General features: G+C 43.6%; 1 protein-coding gene and 1 long non-coding RNA gene across 2 annotated transcripts in view; one reads left to right on the forward strand and one right to left on the reverse strand.

Annotated features, from left to right (window-relative positions):
- LOC134948428 (uncharacterized) overlaps positions 1-11,057 on the forward strand; it is a 60,700-nt gene extending 49,643 nt beyond the window's left edge. Inside the window, exon 3 of the long non-coding RNA XR_010182955.1 lies at positions 10,849-11,057. This is a non-coding gene — a long non-coding RNA (uncharacterized LOC134948428). The remainder of the gene's footprint in view (positions 1-10,848) is intronic.
- OPN1LW (opsin 1, long wave sensitive) lies at positions 6,720-20,705 on the reverse strand. Its single transcript, XM_063936382.1, has 5 exons — positions 20,413-20,705; positions 12,842-13,010; positions 11,053-11,218; positions 9,283-9,522; positions 6,720-8,837 (listed from the first exon to the last, which is right to left on the reverse strand). Exons 1-5 carry the CDS (start codon positions 20,642-20,644, stop codon positions 8,721-8,723), a joined length of 924 nt encoding a protein of 307 aa, XP_063792452.1. The 5' UTR covers positions 20,645-20,705; the 3' UTR covers positions 6,720-8,720.
- Positions 20,706-21,237: the final 532 nt, after the last annotated feature.

Below are 21,237 nucleotides of genomic sequence, written 5' to 3' on the forward strand. Positions count from 1 at the left end.
GTGCTGCTATGATTCTTGGGCAAGTCTCTGAACTTCTTCCTGTAAGACTCTGTAGTGATGAAGAATCGCTGGAGGAGGGCCCGTGAGACTTCGTCGTAGTCCCCACAGTCCTCCGTGGCTACTCCTCGATAGGCCTCCAATGCCTCTCCATGCAGAGTGGGCACAAGGTGTCTCACCCACTCCGACTTGGGTAAATCATGTAGTTTACAAGTCCTTTCAAAAACTTGTAAATGTCCATTAATGTCCCCATTACTGTCTGCAAACTTGGCAAACTGAATGCGTCCCGATCTGTGTACAACAGCTGACAACGGCTCCCGGGGTACCACGGCCTGTGGTGCCCACTCATCACGCCACATCTGGATGATGATCAAGCGCTCTTGCTCCGTTGCCCTTTCCCCCAATTCCGCTAGCCGATCTGCTAGGCTATACGTGCCGCCCCCCCTGGGACGTTGGGATCCTGGCCCTGCTAGGGATTGCTGGGAAACATTGCTGCTGTGAGAGAGGGCGGGGCTTGTGGTTCTCACCAGTTCCTTACGAAGGTCCACTGTTGGGCCGTCCTCTGCGATGCTGATGCCGTCAGTGCTTTCCACCTCCGCCCGATGGGACTCCTCCACGCTCATGAGCGCCGCATTCATGACGCTTCTGGATGCGTTGAAAGGGATATCCACACCCTTCTCCTGGCACACGATCTCCAGATCATCCTTGGACATTCCGCTGAATTCCGCCATCTTGTGCGTTCTCCTGCGTGCAGTTACTCCTCCCAGGGTAACTCGGCTTCTCCAATTGGGTGATGAAAAGCCGCCTGGGATTATCCCACCGCTATGCCACCAATTTCTGTGACAGGACGGTTCCGTACGAAAGCACTCAGCGCTTTCGCGTCCCGTCTCCTGTGCACAGAATGGAGGGTTAGGTCACATGAGGCCTGACCACATAGGGGATTCCCGCTTACCATCAGTAACTGCCTGTTACTGACTCCACCCACTGCATTGTGGGCGGGTTTATGCTGCCACCACCAAACTCCTAACCTGCCGTGGCGTTTGGAACCACGGTTCTGCTCTGTATGTGCCGACGCACTGCCTTACCACACCTGTGTGGTGTTGACGAATCCCCACTAGCCACTTGCTAGGCCTCTACCGGTAGCTGGCGGAAGGCGGAACTTGGAGACGTTAGGTGCTTCCCTGGACAGCCGGAGGACGGGGCTAGGTTTGGCATAACCCTGTAGGTCACAAGATGACGCGGTCTTTTTGAGGCAAATGGTATTTATTTGCTCAATAGTTCTAAAGAGAACTCTTCCCTATTGCTAGGGGCAACAGCATACAGCAAGATGTTCCAGCAGAATAAGATGGTACAACTACAATACAACTCTGGAGGCACGCAGGTCTCCTTTTTATGTCAGTTTTCCACACAGTACCACAGGGGGGGTAAGCCCTCCCTGTCTTCTCCAACTAATCAGGTTATTTTACAAAATACCAATAAATAAATTACATTTCAAAAGGAGATAAGTGCAATAAAACAATATCCTCCTTCCTGTCACCCAGACAACGTTTGGTATCAGATTAACATTCACTATTGATAAATTTATCACATAGCTTCAAAATAGAAATGTTTCTGTCTCAGTCACATCTCCAGGCAAACCCAGTGTTTGAGATTACAACAGGAAAGGCTACAATACAAACAAACAGTCTTCCTTCCTGCATCTGCCATTCAGGGTTCGTATATCACTTAAATCATTACATGAAACAGGTTCCAAGTCCAGAACTACTTTACATATGGGATAAGGAGATCCCTGTGAGTAACATCTCTCTAAGGAACTTACACATCAAAAGGTATTGTCATTCACACCTCTCTGCTAGGACAGGGCCATTAGCATGCCACTTCCTACTGACAGGAGATGATTATTCAGACATCTATAGTAAGTGCATTTTCCTTTAAATATACAGGTGACCACATTTTAAATATAAATTCATTTAAACATGCATTCCTGCAATTGTGCACAGAGCACTACATATGACATGTTAAGACACATCATTAAACATATTTTTAAACAGTCTGCGCCCAGCGCCGTAAGTACATTTAACAGTGACGCCAAGCGCCTATTGTCCGCAACATGGCGCCGGGCACTAGGGGTTAACCCCTTCAGTGCTGCAGCGCCCATTGTCCACGTGGGCTGGGGTCTCTCCGGCCACAGGAGGTATGAATAAATCCTTCCTGCAACCACTATCGCAAGACAATCATTTCACATGTGCAGTGCGGTAATATTTCAACTGTGAAAAAATCGGGTTTACGTCCATCTGTGAAACAGGCCCATAGTGAGTTGACAAATGTAGTTTGGTTATCGGCATGTGGGACATTTGAAGGGTGATTTAGGATAGATATTGTTCATTTAATTCATAAGAGGAGTTGGAGAGTGATAAAGTAAGTACCAGTCAATCAGCTTCTAAATGCTATATTAGTATTACAGGCTGTGTTTGAAAAGTGACAGTTGGAAGCTGATTGGTCGGCTTAGTACATCTCCCCCATCCAATGAGTTCTGAGTCAGTGCATTACCTTTTTTGAACCATAATTTAATTAAAAAGTAAAATATTTGGTCAGGAGATTTCAAGATCGTTTGCTTGTGTCATTGCGAACACTTCATCCTTTTTTATTTATAGTAAGATGTTCTTTTTTTTTCTTCAGACAAATTACATTTCATGTTTGCTTTTAAAAACTGAAAAAGAGACCAATTATATTTTCTGTCAGGCTCTTCGGATCAAGTTTGGCATATGAATTAGTCATTCACCCTGAGATTAATGCTAAAACTAAAACCATTATATATATATTTATTTTTACCTGTTTGTTGATTCCCTGTAATCAAGGGAGAGTCATTAGCAGAATTTCTGTCAGGTAATCAGGCAAATTTGGTAGATATTTTTGACCTTCATCCATAATTACACTCTCTCCTGGTTCCCGTTCCCACAGCACTTGCTTGCTTATCCTTGCTTTTGATCTCTTGGTGGTAAATTTACTAAGACGGGAGTTCTATTTAAGATGTGATGTTGCCCATAGCAACCAATCAGATTTCAGGTATTATATTTTAGAAGGTGCTAGATAAATGAGAAGTAGAATCTGATTGGTTGCTATGGACAACATCCCATCTTCAATAGAACTCCCATCTTAGTAAATTTACCGACTGGTTTCTATTATGGCTGTCCATTGCACTAGGCCAGAGGTTCTCAAATGCGGTCCCCAAGGCTCCCCAATGGTCCAGGTTTTAAGTTTATTCATGCTTGGCCACAGGTGACTTAATTATCTCCTCAGTCAATTTGATTTAAACATCTGTGCTGAGCCATGGATACACCTAAAGCCTGGGCCATTGGGGTGCCTTGAGGTTCATGTTTGCGGACCTCTGCTCTAGGCCGAAAAGCGGTGTGCGGTTGTAATCTGCTGATGTTAGCTTTACCTCCTGTAAATCCTGGTGCCGACGTGTCTTTGTTTTGGTGTCTAAAAACTTTTTGTATTGTGTTTTTAGTGAGTTAGTATTATCCTGTGTATAGTTAGCGCCAGATGGCAAGGTATTTATTTTGATGTTTATTTCTAATTTTGCACACAATAAAACTGGTTGAGTCCATTTGCACCTAACCAATGGACTTGTGTGATCTCCCAGCTGCTGCATCCTGCAATTTAGGCTATGGTACCTGTTCCCCTGAACCCGTTAATATATATTTGTATGTACTCTGCTACTTCCTCACTTGTGGGTGCTTATGAAACTATTTGGATCTTTTTGTGAACCTCATTGAGGAAGTTTCAGTATTCATACCTATGTCTTTTAAATCAGCTATATTTTTCTGATTTTTGTACCAAAGTCTGAGCCAGATCATTTATGAAAGTAGAAGTTGTGTAATTTAATCAGGTAACTTCATTGACATCGCAATATAGCCACCACTCTCCTCAGGAGAGCTCCAGATCATTTGTCGTTAATAGACATACAGGAGATGAATTTATTCATTTGCAAGGTTGATTCCTTGCACATAAACTCTTTATTTTAACAAGTCCGATTTTATATCGTTACCCCTGATGAAGTTGTGTAGACGAAACGTGTTGAGTTTGTCAGTCATAAGCTATTTAACCAGTCTGTGAAAACACTCCCTGTTGAGCTCACACCTTGAAAAAAGGGGTTGTCTGTTTCAGATCCCCCAGGAACTATTATTCTCCAGTGCTTAACACATATCCACTTGGATTTCCTTCTGAAAAATCATTATAACTACGTTTACTTTAGCGCGCTTGGGAACTATGTTTTATATATATATATTTATATATATATATATATATATATAAAATCTCCGTTATTATGTAGGTGGTGTGGCGTATTAGTCCAACTGGGTGCCAAAATGAAATTATACCTTGCCCCCCCCCAACTAAAAATACTGTGTCGCCCCTGACTACACGTACAGAGGTGATGCAGAGAGTTGGACGTAAAATAGGCTTACATTACTAGAAGTGGGTTCAGTATGATTTACCGACGGCCCAGACGTCAGTATGTCGGCAGCGGGGTGAGCGCAAAGAGTCACTTGCCACAGGTTCTATTCCCACTCTATGGGAGTCGGGGACACCCACGAGTGGGAATAGCCCCTGTGAGCCGGGATTCCGTTTGTCGGTATTGTCAGCAGTTGGGATTCCGGCGTCGGTATCCTGACTGCCGGGATCCCGACTGCCGGCAAATTAACTACATCCCCTAGAAGTAAAGCAGCACACAAAAACAGCATATTTCGGCACATATGGATATTTGTAGTCATCACTGTGTACTTCCAACAACCCTAGTTGCAAAACAATGGTTCTCATTCAGGCCAGGTCGGTCCTGCTCCCCAATCCCGCAAAGGACCGATGTTTAGTACTTTGGCATGTGCAGGACCCATTATGTGTATGTGCTAACGGGTCCTGCGACACAGGGCGGCATCAGACTGTCAGTGATTGACAGTCTGATGCCATTTGGTGCGGGGGTGTCGACTGCCTTCATTTGTGAAACGGAGGCGTGTTACCCCTGTTTAGAGGTAGGGAAGAGGCCAGGATCTCCATCACTGCACGATTTCCAGGCCACTTACAAGGATCTGTGAGGGGGGGGTTGCGTGTCCGGTCTCCGTGTTTAAAGTCACACTACCCAAGATCTATACACCTCGCTATAAACAAACTGCAGCATAGTGTTTGGGAGAACCTAAAAAATATAATTAGTTAAATAAAATATATTACATTTTTTTAAAGACATTTGTTAAATCACTTTATTTGAGTTGCTGATGTAAGTCTAAACTAGTTAGCAGAAGCTCAGGTCACAACGTTGCAACATACTGATAGAACTCAAAACAAAGCACACAAAGGACAGGGAAAAAATCTCAGTTCTATTTTCAGGACAGCTTGGAGGTTTGCAGACATACACTACTGTAGTTTACCTGTTGATCTGATGTGACCTGCACACCAACATGTCATCAGTCTGAAAAATACTGCACCATCCTCTTACTGTAGACTAGAGCGATACACAGATTGAGGGTTATGTAATACAGTCATGTTTTATACAAAAGTATGATATTACTCCGTAAATTGCAGTGTTAGAATGGGTGTGGTATGGAAGGTAGATAGTAACTAGGTTGACAGTGTCTAGGTCGACCACTATTGGTCGACAGTAACTAGGTCGACAGGGTGTCTAGGTCGACAGGGTCTATAGGTCGACATACTCTAGGTCGACAGATCAAAAGGTCGACATTAGTTTTTGTATGGGGTTTTTTGTGTCGTTTTCTTCGTAGAGTGACCGGGAACCCCACTTAGTGCACAGTGTCCCCTGGCATGGCTCGCTTTGCTCGCCATGCTTCGGGCAGATTACCGTTCCAGTCGTAGTCCACGTGGATCGTTAAGTATGAAAAGGTTCAAAAAAAGAAAAAAAATGTGAAAAACTCATGTCGACCTTTTGACCTGTCGACCTAGTTATTGTCGACCAATAGTGGTCAACCTAGACACTGTCGACCTAGTTACTGTCGACCTAGAGACCGGATCCCTGTTAGAATGGACTGCTTCCATGGATGGCAAAATATAGCAACAAGACCTCAACGGCAGCATATGTAAGTAATGGTTCCAATTATGCTGTCAGCAATGCAATTTTAATTATTATTGCCCAAGCACAATTTACAGAATACAGAAAATGGACCTGTTGAATTAGTATCTTGAAATATGTTAATTGTAGATTTTAGATACATATTCGAGTACAGATTAATTTTGAATTATAATTAACATCTTAGTAAGGAGCCACATAAAAGTCTTTGATGTCTGTATCCAGCATTCAGACTGTAGAACTGATAATAGCTGAATAAAAAAAAAACTTTACTTGAAGCTATCTGTAAAGTAAAACATTGTCAAATTAAATCTTGACTTCAAACAAACAGGGATTGTACATCAATGACACATATTTACATATTGTAGACAGTTCAGTCTATTCTTTAGTTACAAGAAACAGCTAAGTAACTTTTCATCATTAAGGATAGTTTGCATGCATCTGTCCAATTATTTCATCCTGTAAAATCGCTGGGGCAGATGTATTAACGGGGAGTAGGCATAAGGAAGTGATAAACCAGTGATGAGTGCAAGGTGATAATCGCACCAGCCAGTCAGCTCCTAACTAACAATTTGCATATTGGAGCTGATTGGCTGGTGAGTTTATCACCTTGCACTTATCACTGGTTTATCACTTCCATATGCCTCCTCCAAGTTAATACATCTGCCCCAGTGTGCTCAAAGCTATGGAGGTCCTGATCATTGGCCCCAGAGATTCCTGCCTCCTGATACTAATATTAGATGGATCCACATTTAGTGTTTGGTGTAGAAATGGACATACTTGCATGTAAAGCATAAATGTAAAAATGCGAGCACAATAAAAGCTGCCATTACGTGTTTGTTCTCAGTAATCTGTACCCTAAGGTATGTGGGACTCAGCATAGTGTGCTGAATGTTCAAGATACGCCGTAATTGTATCAGAATGCTGTACAGGCTCCAGAGATACCGAGGGGGAGATTTAAGAACTTAGAGGTGGTAAGTGTCAGATGCGCTATAACCAGCGCTATGTGATACTTACACTGAACCTTGGCATGTATGAAAACAGATAACAGAGAAAAATCACTTTTCTCTAAAGTATCTTTAGACATCTAATGATTTTGCCATGGCCACTCTATTATATGGTGATGGAAAATCATTCGGATGTATTAAAAAATGATGAGCGCACTTTTGCAGCTTAACGTTTTTCCACATATCAGCAGGTGTTACCTGCTGGTTTGTGTGCTAACATGTGGCGGCCGCTGGGGTCTGGCTGCATGTGGGACATTTAGTGCTGTTTGTGAGATCTGGTGTATGCGCACTGGGGTGGCCAGGAGGTAAGACTCAGCGGATTAGCACTAGGGGGATGTGCTGTGGGTCTGGCGGGGATCTCAACGATAATGGTTCCTGCGTCATCTCAATAAGAGGTGAAGCAGGAAGAGCTACAGCACCACGATAAGTGCTGCTGTAGTACATCTGCCCCCAAGACACCAGTCATTATCATACTTCAATGTAGAAATTAAAATAAACAAAAAAATAAACAAATCCTTGCACCTCCCCTAAGCATTTTTTTTTCCATCCTTGGAATTCACCCCAATGCTGAACAGGCTGAAACGGTGTCACATTATGACAGGGGAACCCCACTCTGTAGATTTCCCTGTTATTGTGTGATCAGACCAGCCTATTATAGCCTACCAAACTCACAATCACATTGTATAGGCCTCCGACTATATCTCAATTACGTGCTTAATCATTACCTTCTCCTGTATTGCCTTTTCCAACAAAAGGAGTCGCCGTATTTGCCGTACAGAATTATATATTTTAAACAAAAACGCATGTCCAACATAGCCTCAGCCCTCAGTGTTTTTGCAGTGTCTTCATCTTAGCACAAGTATAGTAGATTCCCACATCTCATGACGCTTTTACCAGCAGTAGACCAAAACTATGGTTATGGTGCTTTATGCAGCATGCCTTCCAGGACCTCTGTGGGAAATGCAGGCAGAGAACTCGTATTTATCTTAAACACAACCTCTATAATGAGCAAGAGATTGTAGAGTCCTCCAAAAACATCATACTAGCAGTAGGTGTGACTACTACAGGGCTAGGAGCTTTAGTGATCCCTGTCTCCCTGGTAATAACTTCGGTTCTTTTCACCCTTGGAAGGTACTGTACATCAGGGTACTTGCAAAATATTGCTATGGTGCCCTGCCTGATATACTGTATATCTAGTTATGCCCCTGCAAACTTGAATAAACCTCTATACTGACTGCTCTTACTTTACATTCACTCCTGTGTCCTCTTTCCCCACCTTATAGGAGATAGGTGACTGTGTAGGAATATGAACCATTGCTGGATAACACTGTGTGAACTAACATTGCACTTATCCTGTTACATTACTGCAGTCACCACTGAGCAGTCCTGCTGTCCGCAACATACAGTGTCTTTTCATTGATAACATTCAGGCCAGTTACAACATTTTATGAGATTTAATGTTTTTGAAAATGCAAAAGTTTGGAGTCCCGGTTTACTGTGACAATACACATTGAGTATGGGTGTACCAATGCAAAGAATAAAGCATTTGTATATAGAAGAAGAAAAGCACAGCTGCTCCTGCAACCAAGTATATACAAAGTGTGCAGAGGAAGAGACTGGGGAGAGTCGTCCCTGGATATCTATGAAGGTGAGACCGAGGAGTTGGAGACCGATGAAACTTCTGTCCGAGAAGAAGTGGACAGTTCAGACCCATCGTCAACCTTTTTGCCAAATAGCTGGTAAATGCAGTTCCGGAACTACAGGAATTAAAATAAAATTATTTTGGGTAAGAGTCAAAACAAACATAGTCCTCAAACTTTTCTGATTCTGTAGAATATTGTTTCAAATACTTGACCCATACAGTCACCTAAGTAATCTTATAAAGGTTATACATTCCTTATATATAACTGTTAACATTTAGAGAAGCAAAATCAGGGCAAAATAATGGCACACCAATCTAAACCCTCGATTCACCAAAACCCCACCCAGTTTATTGTGGGACTTCCTGTAAAGCCACACCCAGTTCCTGGTAGACCACTCTCCTATCCTGTGTGCAGGGGAGCGGTGCCTCTTGAATGTAGCCAACCACAGGAAATGGGCAGGATAAAAGCCCAGGAAGGAAGATAAATATTCTCTGCAGTGAAATAAAAAAAACTATCCTTAGTACACATGTATTTGCAGTTAGTTTAAAGTGACACCAACCTGTCTGTTCATGAAGACATAGATTATAGGGTTGTAAATGGTGGCACTCTTGGCAAAGTATGCAGGCAATGAGGCAGCCAAAGGGTGGAAACTGTAGCCTGGATTAGCAGCAGAAAAACAAGCAAAAATTGTATATGGTCCCCAGCAAAAGCAATAAGCCATGATCATGACCACCACCATCCGGGAGACCTCCCGCTCAGCTTTCTGAGTTGATTCTGACTCCTTCTGTTGCTGAGCAACCTGTTGGGTAGAAGAATAAGAAAGTTGTTACAGATGGCTAAGCTAAATGTTCTCCACCAGTGGCGGCTGCTGTCTCTAAGCTGCAGTGTCCGCCAAACATTGCAAGAGGGAGCCGGTCAGCACATATTAACATACAAACTAGCCAATGGGAGTCTGGGGGCGTGCTTATAGAGGATAGACAAGCTAAGCCCTGTGTCCTGTGCGGCTCAGTTAAACACATTGGCGCTACTGATCCCCGGGTAAGAAAGTCAGCACATATATTACATACAACACTGCATGTATGTTTATATGTGCTGACCGGCCACCACTGCTCTCCACCAATGCAAAGGTGAAGATGTATCAAAACTTCACAAAAACAGAAAAGTGGAGAAGTTATCCATATTAACCACTCAGCTTTTAGCGTTTATTAATCAAGCATTTATAATAGGTATAAGCTGAATGATTGCTATAGGCAACTTCACTTGTCCTCTTTAGAAGACAGGACGAATAGTTGCGGCACTAATGCAGGTGGAGCAGTGGAAAGATGGGGGTGGGGCCAGACAGAGCGGGACGGAGGCAGACCAATATACTAGTACAGTGGTTTCCAAACTAAGTCCTCAAGGCACCCTAACAGTCAAGGTTTTAAGGATATCCATGATTGTGCAGTTGTTTAATCAAAATGAATGCGGTATTAATTAAGTCACCTGTGCTCAAGCATGGATATCCTTGAAGCCTGGAAGTGTGTATCCTAATGGATTGTGGTTGTGTCAAATAGTGAAGTTGCTAGGGATTAGTCTTTTCAGCCTTGGAAAGTTATGTATAAAGATTAGAATTATTTCATGAAATGCTGTAAATTGTGGACAATTTCTGTTTTCTCCTGATAGCAGCTCTTCATACTACATTTGCTTTAATATACTGTGATAACTAATAGTTTTGCCATCTTTTAATCAATTAACAGAAAAAGTCTATTGTGATCTGTGGCTGGCTAAATTCAAGTCTGCATCTAAACTGGTTTAAATCAGCCACAGAACCTGTGTAAATCAAAGGTGTCCAGAATTAAAGGGAAATGATAGCAAGTGTACATGGACTCCATATCGCATACCTCCCAACATGACCCCTTCCAGGAAGGACAAAATGTTCTGCTCCTAGATTTCCCTCTTACTGTATGATTGCCGGCACCTGTGAGGAAACACCTTTCTTATCCATTACCTGTTCAAAACATGTTCCGGCAATCCTAAATTAAGAGGGAAGTCCAGAAGCAGAGCACTGTGTCCCTCCTGGAGAGGGTCATGTTGGGAGGTATGATATCAGTGGTTTTACACCTCCACTCTCAAATTTTGCCCACAGGTCATGTTTTGAGGATTTCCGTCTGTGGAGGCAAGCAGCTGGGATAATTACTGACCCAACAAAATAGATGAACCCACCTGTGCATGATCTGTGCATGACCTGCTGGTGGTACTTGCGGACTGTAGTTGAGAACCCCTGCTCTAGATTTCAAACTGTTTTTACTGTGCATGTTGAAACACATTATTATCTACATCCCACTCTCACCTTTCGAATGGCCCACCAAACAGCTATGTAACAAAGGATAATGATGGACAGAGGAAGAATACAACACGTAGTCATGAGCACCATCATGTAAGACTGAATTCCGGGGTCAGTGTTACCGCTGAACACATCTGGACCACAAGAGGTCTTTAAGCCATGAGGCCAGTACCTGCAGGTAGACATTAGAAGGTTTGAGTGAGCTTGTGAAACCAATACTTGGGGGTCTATGTACTAAGCCTTGGAGAGAGATCAAGTACCAACCAACCAGCTTCTGTCATATTTTGTAAACACAGCCTGTAACATGGCAGTTAGGAGTTAATTGGCTGGTACTTTATATCTCTCCACTTTATCTCTCTTCAAGGCTTAGTAAATAGACCCCTTGATGTTCATTAAAAAAAACTGCTGAACCTTAGCTTCTGTAAAATATGGAAAATATCCATGCCTAGGTGCAAGCCATGTCTAAGTGCCACCTACAACCCATGTTACCCTGGCCATCCCCTTCATTAAAAGCAGCTTAGCCCTTCATGTCACCTGAATTTTATGAATAAACATCAATTTAAATGAACGAGACTGTCTTGTTTTGTTTCATAAATGTTTCATGTTTGTCAATTTATAGCGGAACGTCCAATCATTTATTATGAAATTGAAAGCAAATACCCAAATATAGCAACATACATTTATTTCTCAACTGATTTAATTTAATGTCAAATAACTTTTCAATTCCCTCTTTTTAATATTAAAGTATCATAATAGGAACCCAACACCTTCACCTCTCGCACAGAGCTCCCGAGTCCTTCAATTGTTTTAGCTGTTGGAGCTTAGTGGAAGATGTATCATGCCTTCTGCTGCTGATGTTTATTGCCCCCAATTAGGAAAAGGGGGATTGCTGAATATATATTAAAACAGTATTGCCCCTATTTATCAATGAGGGATAAATTTCACTGTGAGTGATAAATTGCACCAGCCAATCAGCTCCTAACATTCATGTCACAGGCTGTGTTTGAAAAATGACAGTTAGGAGCGGATTGGCTGGTGAAATTTATCACTCCTTGATAAATAAGGGCAATAGTTAGTCGTTTGCTATGGTTCTAATAAATTTGTAAACTCACAGGACACGTTTTAGTGACTGCAGTCAGGGGCGGATTGGCCTAAAGGGGTGCTGGGAAAATCCCCAGTGGGCCCCACCCCTCCCTCTACTGTCAGGTTACAGACAGAACACTCAAATTATACATTGTTACTCTACGAGAGGTTCAGATCCAAGAAGGGGCAATCATTTACAAGGCTAAACCATGCCTTGTAAATGATTGCCCCTTTAAAAAACATCCGAGTTCGGCTGGCATCCCGCACTGCCGCTGAATTTGGACTTCATTACATCCCGCCCATGGTCTCCAATGGCTGTCCAAGCCTTTATGCAGGCTGGTCTCACCCAGTAGTAACTGGCTACACCACTGATGCACGGGTTCCTGCCCTTGCATATCTCCGGTCCAACACTGGCTGCGGTGCTTTATTCAATGAGTGTACAGTGTGTCTTTGCTTGGCGACCTCCAACAGGCAAGTATTGCATTTAATGTAAATACTATTTAATGCCACAGTATAAAATAACAGATGTTAGCTTTGGTCCGTTTAGTGCAGGGTAGACCCAATGAAAGCTGATATCTTCCAGACTGCTGTGAATTAGAGATGCTTGAAAAGTACTTAAAAAGCTTGTACTGTATGTCAACAACTCTGAAACAAACTATTGTTGTACTGTATGTCATGAACCATACAGCAAAACTAATTCTGCTGAACTCACCTGCTCCAGCCAAATATTGGAGGTGCACACCAAACAGCTGCCCAAGTCCAGGAGAATATTATGCCAGCAGAGGCTAGTTTCCCATCAAATTTTATGTTTCCAAAAGGTTTGCAGACCACAAACCATCGTTCCCAGGCAATAACTGTTAGAGACCAGAGTCCAGTAATTCCTGGAAAAAAAGCAGTCATTGACACATTTAAATAAAAATAAAAAAATGCATTAAGAAAATGGACATGCACTAGAATGTAAACTTGATTCGGGCTTGTGTTGGAGCACATGTGAAATGTGATGCGGTCCCTAGGCCCACAAATCACTATGGCGATCCAGTGAGAATATGAGATTATATAAATATTTTTCTAGACATTTAGTCTTCTTTATATAGCTAATCTCTCCTGGAAAGAATGATCTCTTTAAAGAATTGTAGTTCCAGTGCGTAGTATGACATCTATAAACACCAATTAAATATGGTGGCTAGACACGGTTGTATCAATGGTAACCTGAGGGTCCAGTCGGGGGGTCAGGAGCCATGGCCTGATCACTGTCGGCAGAATAACATGGCTGTATAGATATATAGGAGCTGTCATAGAGATGAAATAATACAATGTAACGTCGCACCTCCTATCCTGGGAGGCATAGGTGCATTGAACACTCTATGAAATCATTAAAAAAGGTCTTGTTTTAAGCCTACTGCTCGGGGGCAACATAACTGCACAGAACAAAGCATCTCTCTATGAGCTCATACCGGAGCATGGACTCGAATGTGCCAAAATGCCCAAAAAATTGCCAAAGGCAATTGTGCATTTGCTGAACACTACCTCTAATAGCCGAGTGCTCTGTGATGTCTTGCATTGTAGGTGCCAATGTCCGAGAAAACACTCAACTCAATTTCCAGACATATCCAAATGAGGACTTTGAATAAGTAAAACTCTTGGGACCATTTTATTTGAAGCTCTCCTCACTCCTGTACTGATTCAATTCAATTTTTGTCATAGGAATCACTTAGTGGAGCTGCTGGAGCCTTTCTTCAACAAAATATTGGTTATTCTATGTATAGGGCATTATGGGGCAAAAGTGGCAGAGTTCACAGCAGATGGTTAATGGTGCAAAGAAGAAGGTAAGTGTTAGGGGAGGGAGGTAATATGTGATGAGGGACTGCGTGGATTATTCATTTAATGATGAGGATGAGGACTGGTCATTTAAGTGTGAGTGGTAGATATTCATGTGTTGGTGGTCTAGGGATGATTAATGAATAATCTTATTTAAAAGGCAATTCATTCTAGCGCTTGAATTGATTGTGACGAGGGGACTGTTTATTTAATTCTGGGATAGTTTATTATTAAATGTAAATATTAGTAATTTACTGTTGGGTTTTTTGGTGGGGAAATGGGTTTATTTATTAAACAGGAATACTATTAATCTAATGCCAGGGCAGGTTTAATGTCTGTTATTGTTTCAGGTATGTAGGCCTATATATTAGACGTGGGTGGTACTGATTTAACGTCGGGGCTGGTTTGGAGGAAAAGATGTCTGGAGGGTTCACACTTTGCTAAACTTTCCATATTTTGAGTACCTTCCTTTTTTTTGAAACACCAAATCAACATTCCAAGAACCATACAAGCAGTAGCCTAAGGTGGGGTCCACATTAGGCAACATATTGGCAGATATGTCATTTTGAGGCAAATTAGAACATATAGGGGGTAATTCCAAATTGATCGCAGCAGGCTTTTTGTTAGCAATTGGGCAAAACCATGTGCACTGCAGGGGAGGCAGATATAACATGTGCAGAGAGAGTTAGATTTGGGTGCGGTGTGTTCAATCTGCAATCTAATTTGCAGTGTAAAAATAAAGCAGCCAGTATTTACCCTGCACAGAAATAAAATAACTCACCCAAATCTAACTCTTTCTGCACATGGTATATCTGCCTCCCCTGCAGTGCACATGGTTTTGCCCAATTGCTATCAAAAATCCTGCTGCGATCAACTTGGAATTACCCCCATAGTCCACATCTCATAGTGTGCCTAATTCAGATCTGATCGCAGCAGTAAATTTGTTAGCTAATGAGCAAAACCATGTGCACTGCAGGGGGGGGGGGGGGGGCGCAGATATAACATGTGCAGAGAGAATTAGATGTGGGTGGGGTGTGTTCAAACTGAAATCTAAATTGCAGTGTAAAAATAAAGCAGCCAGTATTTACCCTGCACAGAAACAATATAACCCACCCAAATCTAACTCTCTCTGAACATGTTATACCTCCCCCCCTTGCAGTGCACATGGTTCTGCCCAGTAGCTAACAAATTTGCTGCTGTGATCAGATCTGGAGTAGACCCAGTGTGTATACTCAATCGTGCGTTTACATGTGTCATCAGTGGGGTCATCCCATACAATGTGCTGCATGTCCCGCTGACGATAGTAAGCAGGTGAATGCGAGGTGGAAGGATATATTGCACAGTCGTAAACCACATCATGCAGTGTGTGTGACCGACGGGTATATCCTTACATTAGGCGTTGGGTCAACTGGAATACACGTCGTTCTGATGTGTAGCCGCCCTTAGAAAAGTGCACCAACAGTAAGCAGAACAGGTAGGAGAGAGTAGGACAGTCCGACAACTTTCCTGATTCTGATGGGACAGTACAGATTTTGGGTGACTGTCTCATAAATGACTTTGCGTTGGGATATAACTCCAGCATCACACTGCTTTGCTCATGAATGATCAACAGTGTGCACATAACAGTAATGCACACAGCATTACCCTTGTATTGAACTGGATTGGAATAGGTTGGACAGCAGCCTTGCACTGGCTAAAGTGATAGCCATGCTCCTTGGATATTGGTCACCCATGCCCACTGTGGCGACATAGCACGGAAACCCCACTGTGTTTGCTCCTGCCCTAACCCACCAGCATATGCGCCTGGTTTATCCCAAACACACCACATAGGATTATTTTCACTTTTGAATTTCATCACAATATTATAGAAAACAATTGGATCAGGTGAGCAAAATCGTGTTTATTCAGAGTTACATGTTTTTCCCTCACAGAGCACGCTGTCTGTTTTGTTTGTTTCTCATTTCTTTTCCATGTCGTGATCCTGAGGAAATGAGTGGAACCTGTAACCACTTATCAATACGTGCTATGGGAGTCTACTACGGTATGCCGGTGCTCGGGATCCTGGCACGAGTTTCTGCACAGTTTTGCCGTTACCAGACGATGCACACCATATGGTATTATACCCTTTGATTAGAGATCCTCATGTGCCAAATTCGCTGTATGATTTGGTCAGTTTTGGAGCTACCTCTGTTTCTTACCCTGCTACCAATTTATACCTTTATTGGCTATTAATAATTACCAGTGCTTTTTTTCTGAAGACACTCAATGTTAGCAGTACAGTTCCGGTACCATGTTTGTCCCAGACACAGGGATACCATATGTGGTTTATGGTTTTATACTGCTGTCTGGAACAAGTTTCATCAGACTCCTCTGTTCCTGATACTTTCTAGATTGGGGAGGCACTTACCTGTTCCATTTTTTTTTTCATAGAAAAAATAGCTGACTATTGCCTACATGATTCTTTGTCTAGCCAGTCTGTCACTCTTTGCTACATGATTGTTTGTCTAGCCAGCCTGTCACTCTTTGCTACATGATTCTTTGTCTAGCTGGCCTGTCACTCTTTGCTCTATGATTCTTTGTCTAGCTAGTCTGTCACTATTACCTACATGGTTCTTTGTCTAGCCAGCCTGTCCCTCTTTGCTACATGATTCTTTGTCTAGCTAGTCTGTCACTATTACCGACATGATTCTTTGCCTAGCCAGCCTGTCACTCTTTGCTACATGATTCTTTGTCTAGCCAGTCTGTCGCTCTTTGCTACATGATTCTTTGTCTAGCCAGCCTGACACTCTTTGCTACATGATTCTTTGTCTAGCTAGCTTGTCACTCTTTGCTACATGATTCTTTGTTTAGCTAGTCTATCACTATTACCTACATGATTCTTTGTCTAGCCAGCCTGTCACTCTTTGCTACATGATTCTTTGTCTAGCTAGCCTATCACTATTACCTACATGATTCTTTGTCTAGCCAGTCTGTCACTCTTTGCTACATGATTCTTTGTATAGCCAGCCTAACACTCTTTGCTACATGATTCTTTGTCTAGCTAGCTTGTCACTCTTTGCTACATGATTCTTTGTCTAGCTAGCCTGACACTCTTTGCTACATGATTCTTTGTCTAGCCAGTCTGTCACTCTTTGCTACATGATTCTTTGTCTAGCCAGTCTGTCACTCTTTGCTACATGATTCTTTGTCTAGCCAGTCTGTCACTCTTTGCTACATGATTTTTTGTCTAGCCAGCCTGTCACTCTTTGCTACATGATTCTTTGTCTAGCTAGCTTGTCACTCTTTGCTACATGATTCTTTGTCTAGCCAGTCTGTCACTCTTTGCTACATGATTCTTTGTCAAGCCAGTCTGTCACTCTTTGCTACATGATTCTTAATAGTCTAGTCAGTCTGTTACCAATACCTACATGATTCTTAATAGTCTAGCCAGTCTGTCACTATTACCTACTTGATTTTTTTGGGATATATATGGTATCCTGGCAGACGGGATGCCGACTGTCACTATACCGACACCGGCATCCCATCTGCCAGAATCCTGGCTGTGAGGGAGCGAGTCCCCTTGCGGGTACACTGCGCCCGCCACCCATTGGGCCCAGTCAGTTCTATTCCCACTCGGTAGGTGGCATGGACCCACCAACAGAGTGGGAAATCCGTACGTGTGTCGGGATTGCATGGGTCAGCATTTCACCGGCTGTCGGGATTCTGGCGTCGGTCTCCTGATTGCTGGGATACTGACAGCTGGTATATTAACTGCATCCCGATTCTTTTGTTTAGCCAGTCTATTACTATTTCCAAATGATCTAGCATACAACCCACTGTGACTGCTGTTCACATGCCACCATATAATCCCCTTTACCGCAGTGTAAGATAAAGAGCAGCACAACAAAGCCGCACAAAGGCATGCTTACATTTCCGTTTGATTGCTGTAAATAAATATGTGCACACTGTACAACTGACGTAGACTAGGGTAGTACATACAAACCAACACACACACACACACACACACAAAAAATACGTAAATTGACCAATTAAAATGATACATTTGCTGCACTGTGCATGGCATGGTGCAAAAGAGCTGCACTTATTGCTGTAAAAAAAGTAATTTCTTAATATGTGCTACAATAAAAAGGATACAATTGTTTGGATAAAAAATAAAATTAATGTGCATGATATGCCAGAGATGCATTTACTGTGTATATCATTCCCCCACTAACTCCAATATAATGTCACATGCATCATACCGCACCATGAGCCCCAGTATATCCTCATTTGAAATCAAATAGCTAATATGCCACAATATAGGTGGTCATTCCGAGTTGATCGCTAGCTGCTTTCGTTCGCAGCGCAGTGATCAGGCAAAAAAGCGGCACTTCTGTGCATGCGTAAGCGGCGCAATGCGCACGCACGACGTACTTTCACAACAGCCGAAGTAGTTTCACACAAGGTCTAGCGAAGCATTTCAGTCGCACTGCTGACCGCAGAGTGATTGACAGGAAGTGGGTGTTTCTGGGTGGTAACTGACCGTTTTCAGGGAGTGAGTGAAAAAAAGCAGGCGTGCCAGATAAAAACGCAGGCGTGGTTGGGGAAACGTAGGCGTGGCTGCCCGAACGCAGGGCGTGTTAGTGACGTCAAAACAGGAACTAAATAGTCTGCAGTGATCGCAAGCTAGGAGTAGGTCTGGAGCTACTCTGAAGCAGCAGAAAATTATTTTGTAGCCGCTCTGCGATCCGTTCGTTCGCACTTCTGCTAAGCTAAGATACACTCCTAGAGGGCAGCGGCCTAGCGTTTGCACGGCTGCTAAAAGCAGCTAGTGAGCGAACAACTCGGAATGAGGGCCATAGTCTTGTACACATCTATATATCCTCATATTCCCTATATAGCTCTATTGCAGGGCTGTCCAGGGGCGGATCCAGAAGAAAATGATAGGGGGGGCACCATGGAAGGGGCAAGTACATTTGCGTGCGGCTTGGGTGTATGTGAGGTGGCGCTTCTTATACAATGCCCAAAGTTGTAGCGCTCATTATGCAATGTCCACTGTACTGGTAGTGCCCGTTATATAGACCCCATAGTAGTGGTGCCCCTTATGCAATGCTCGTATTGCCCCCAGTAGTAATGTTGCCTGTAGTAATGCCCACAGTCATTTAGCGCCCTAGTAGTTATGCCCCCAGTGGTAATGCCCCTGCAGTTATGACCCCAGTAGTTTACCCCCCCTCCTCCCCCCTTTAGTTTAGCCTCCCAGTGGTAATGCCCCCAGTAGTTTGCCTGCTTGTAGTTTAGCCACCAGTAGTAATGCCCCCCTGTAGTTTGCCCCCTTGTAGTTTAGCCCCTGTAGTTATGCCCCCCTTGTAGTTTAGCCCCCAGTAGTAATGCCCCCAGTAGTTTGGCCCCTGTAGTTATCCCCCAGTAGTTTGGCCCCTGTAGTTTAGCCCCCAAGTAGTAATGCCCCTGTAGTTAAGCCGCCAGTAGTAATGCCCCTGTAGTTACGCCGCCAGTAGTTAGCCCCTTTGTAGTTGGCCCCCAGTAATAATGTCCCCCAGTAGTTAGCCCCCAGTAGATGCCCCCCAGTAATAATGTCCCCCAGTAATAATGTCCTTCAGTAGTTTGCCCCCAGTAGTAATGCCCCCTAGGAGTTTGCCCCCAATATATGACCCCCCCAGTAGTAATGCCCCCAGTAGATGCCCCCCAGTAATAATGCCCCCAGTAGATGGCCCCCAGTAAAAATGTCCCCCAGTAGCTGCCCCCAGTAGTAATGCCCCAATAGATGACCCCCCAGTAGTAATGCCCCCAGTAGATGCCCCCCAGTAATAATGCCCCCAGTAGTTTGCCCCCCAGTAGTAATGCCCCTTGTTGATGCCCCCCCAGTAGTAATGCCCCCCCCAGTAGTAATGCCCCCCCCAGTAGTAATGCCCCTTGTTGATGCCCCCCCAGTAGTAATGTCCCCCCGTAGTTTGCCCCCAGTAGATGCCCCCGCTGCACTAAGGAAGAAAAAAACATCATACTTACCGAGCCCCGTTCCCGCTTCCAGACCGCTGCAGTCCACCTCTTGGCGTCCGCTCCTCAGCACTATTAAAGAGACGTCATGACTGACGTCTCTCCCATAGCGCACGCCGCACAGTGACAGCGCCGGAAGCCGGAGCTCAGTACTGAGCTCCTGCCTCCGGCTGCCGCTGTGCAGGGAGACGGGCGCCCGCTGGTAACACAATCTCAGCAGGCGCCCGTCATCTCCCTGTGCGGTGCCGGGAGGGGACGGGGGACGGAGGCCACAAATGACACCACTGGGGATGTCCCTATAGTAAGGCAATTGCCTGGACTTTGCCTATTGCACACTGTACTGGTATAATTCCTACCTTTTTTTTTAGATTGCTGTATCAGTTATAATTGATGTCATTTGTAATAAATGATAACACACTTGTATATACTATCCAATCTTATAGTGGTTGGTGAGGCAATGCCACAGTATCTTACCGCAGACTGAAACCGTGTAGCCTTCAATGACACACAGAGGGTGGCCAAGGATGAAGTAACCAAAAATCTGGTTGAAGACACTGATGGTGCTTGCAATCACTGTCTCCCCAAGATCAGCAATAGCCAGGTTGACCAATATCCAGTTCAGGGGGTGTCGAAGCTTTTTGAATTTGAATGTAGCTACCAAGACCAGCCCATTTGTGAACACAGAGGCCGCTACTACGAACATCATCCAGACAGTGGTGACGTTGTAGACCCATCGTGGTGCAATGTGGTAATTCGGGCCTTCAAAGGGACCTGGGAATAATAAAAAAAAACAGATATGTGCATAATCTGCAGCAATACTGCAGATATACCGCATTCCGAATGGAATTTACTGAACTACCCAGCTCCGCCAAATCAACATGGGCACGTATGTCTAATCCCACAATCAACGTTAGTTAATCGCGTAAATCTGCGACTAACTCTATGAAATCAGGTCAGACAGAGTAAAGAGAAGAGGAGGACATGAAGCAGTGAAAAGAGTGGAGAAGTGAGCCAGTGGAAAAGTTGACCATGGCAACCAATCAGCATTGAAGTAACATTTATAATTTGCATACTATACAATTGTACGGAGCAGCTGATTGGCTGGCATGGGCAACTTCTCCACAGGCTCACTTCTCCACTCTTTTCACTGCTTCATGAATAGACCCCAATATTACAACTGACAGTAAATCTGGGTACACAACTATACAATTGTCGTCTCCTTAGCGGGGTGAACGGGCGTTGATTGTATGCAGGAGCATTAGTGGATAAACGGCTTTTAACGCTCCTGCAACGGTTGGT

The sequence above is a fragment of the Pseudophryne corroboree genome, chromosome 8 (genome assembly GCF_028390025.1).
Source record: "Pseudophryne corroboree isolate aPseCor3 chromosome 8, aPseCor3.hap2, whole genome shotgun sequence".
In the NCBI taxonomy this organism is placed as follows: Eukaryota; Metazoa; Chordata; class Amphibia; order Anura; family Myobatrachidae; genus Pseudophryne; species Pseudophryne corroboree.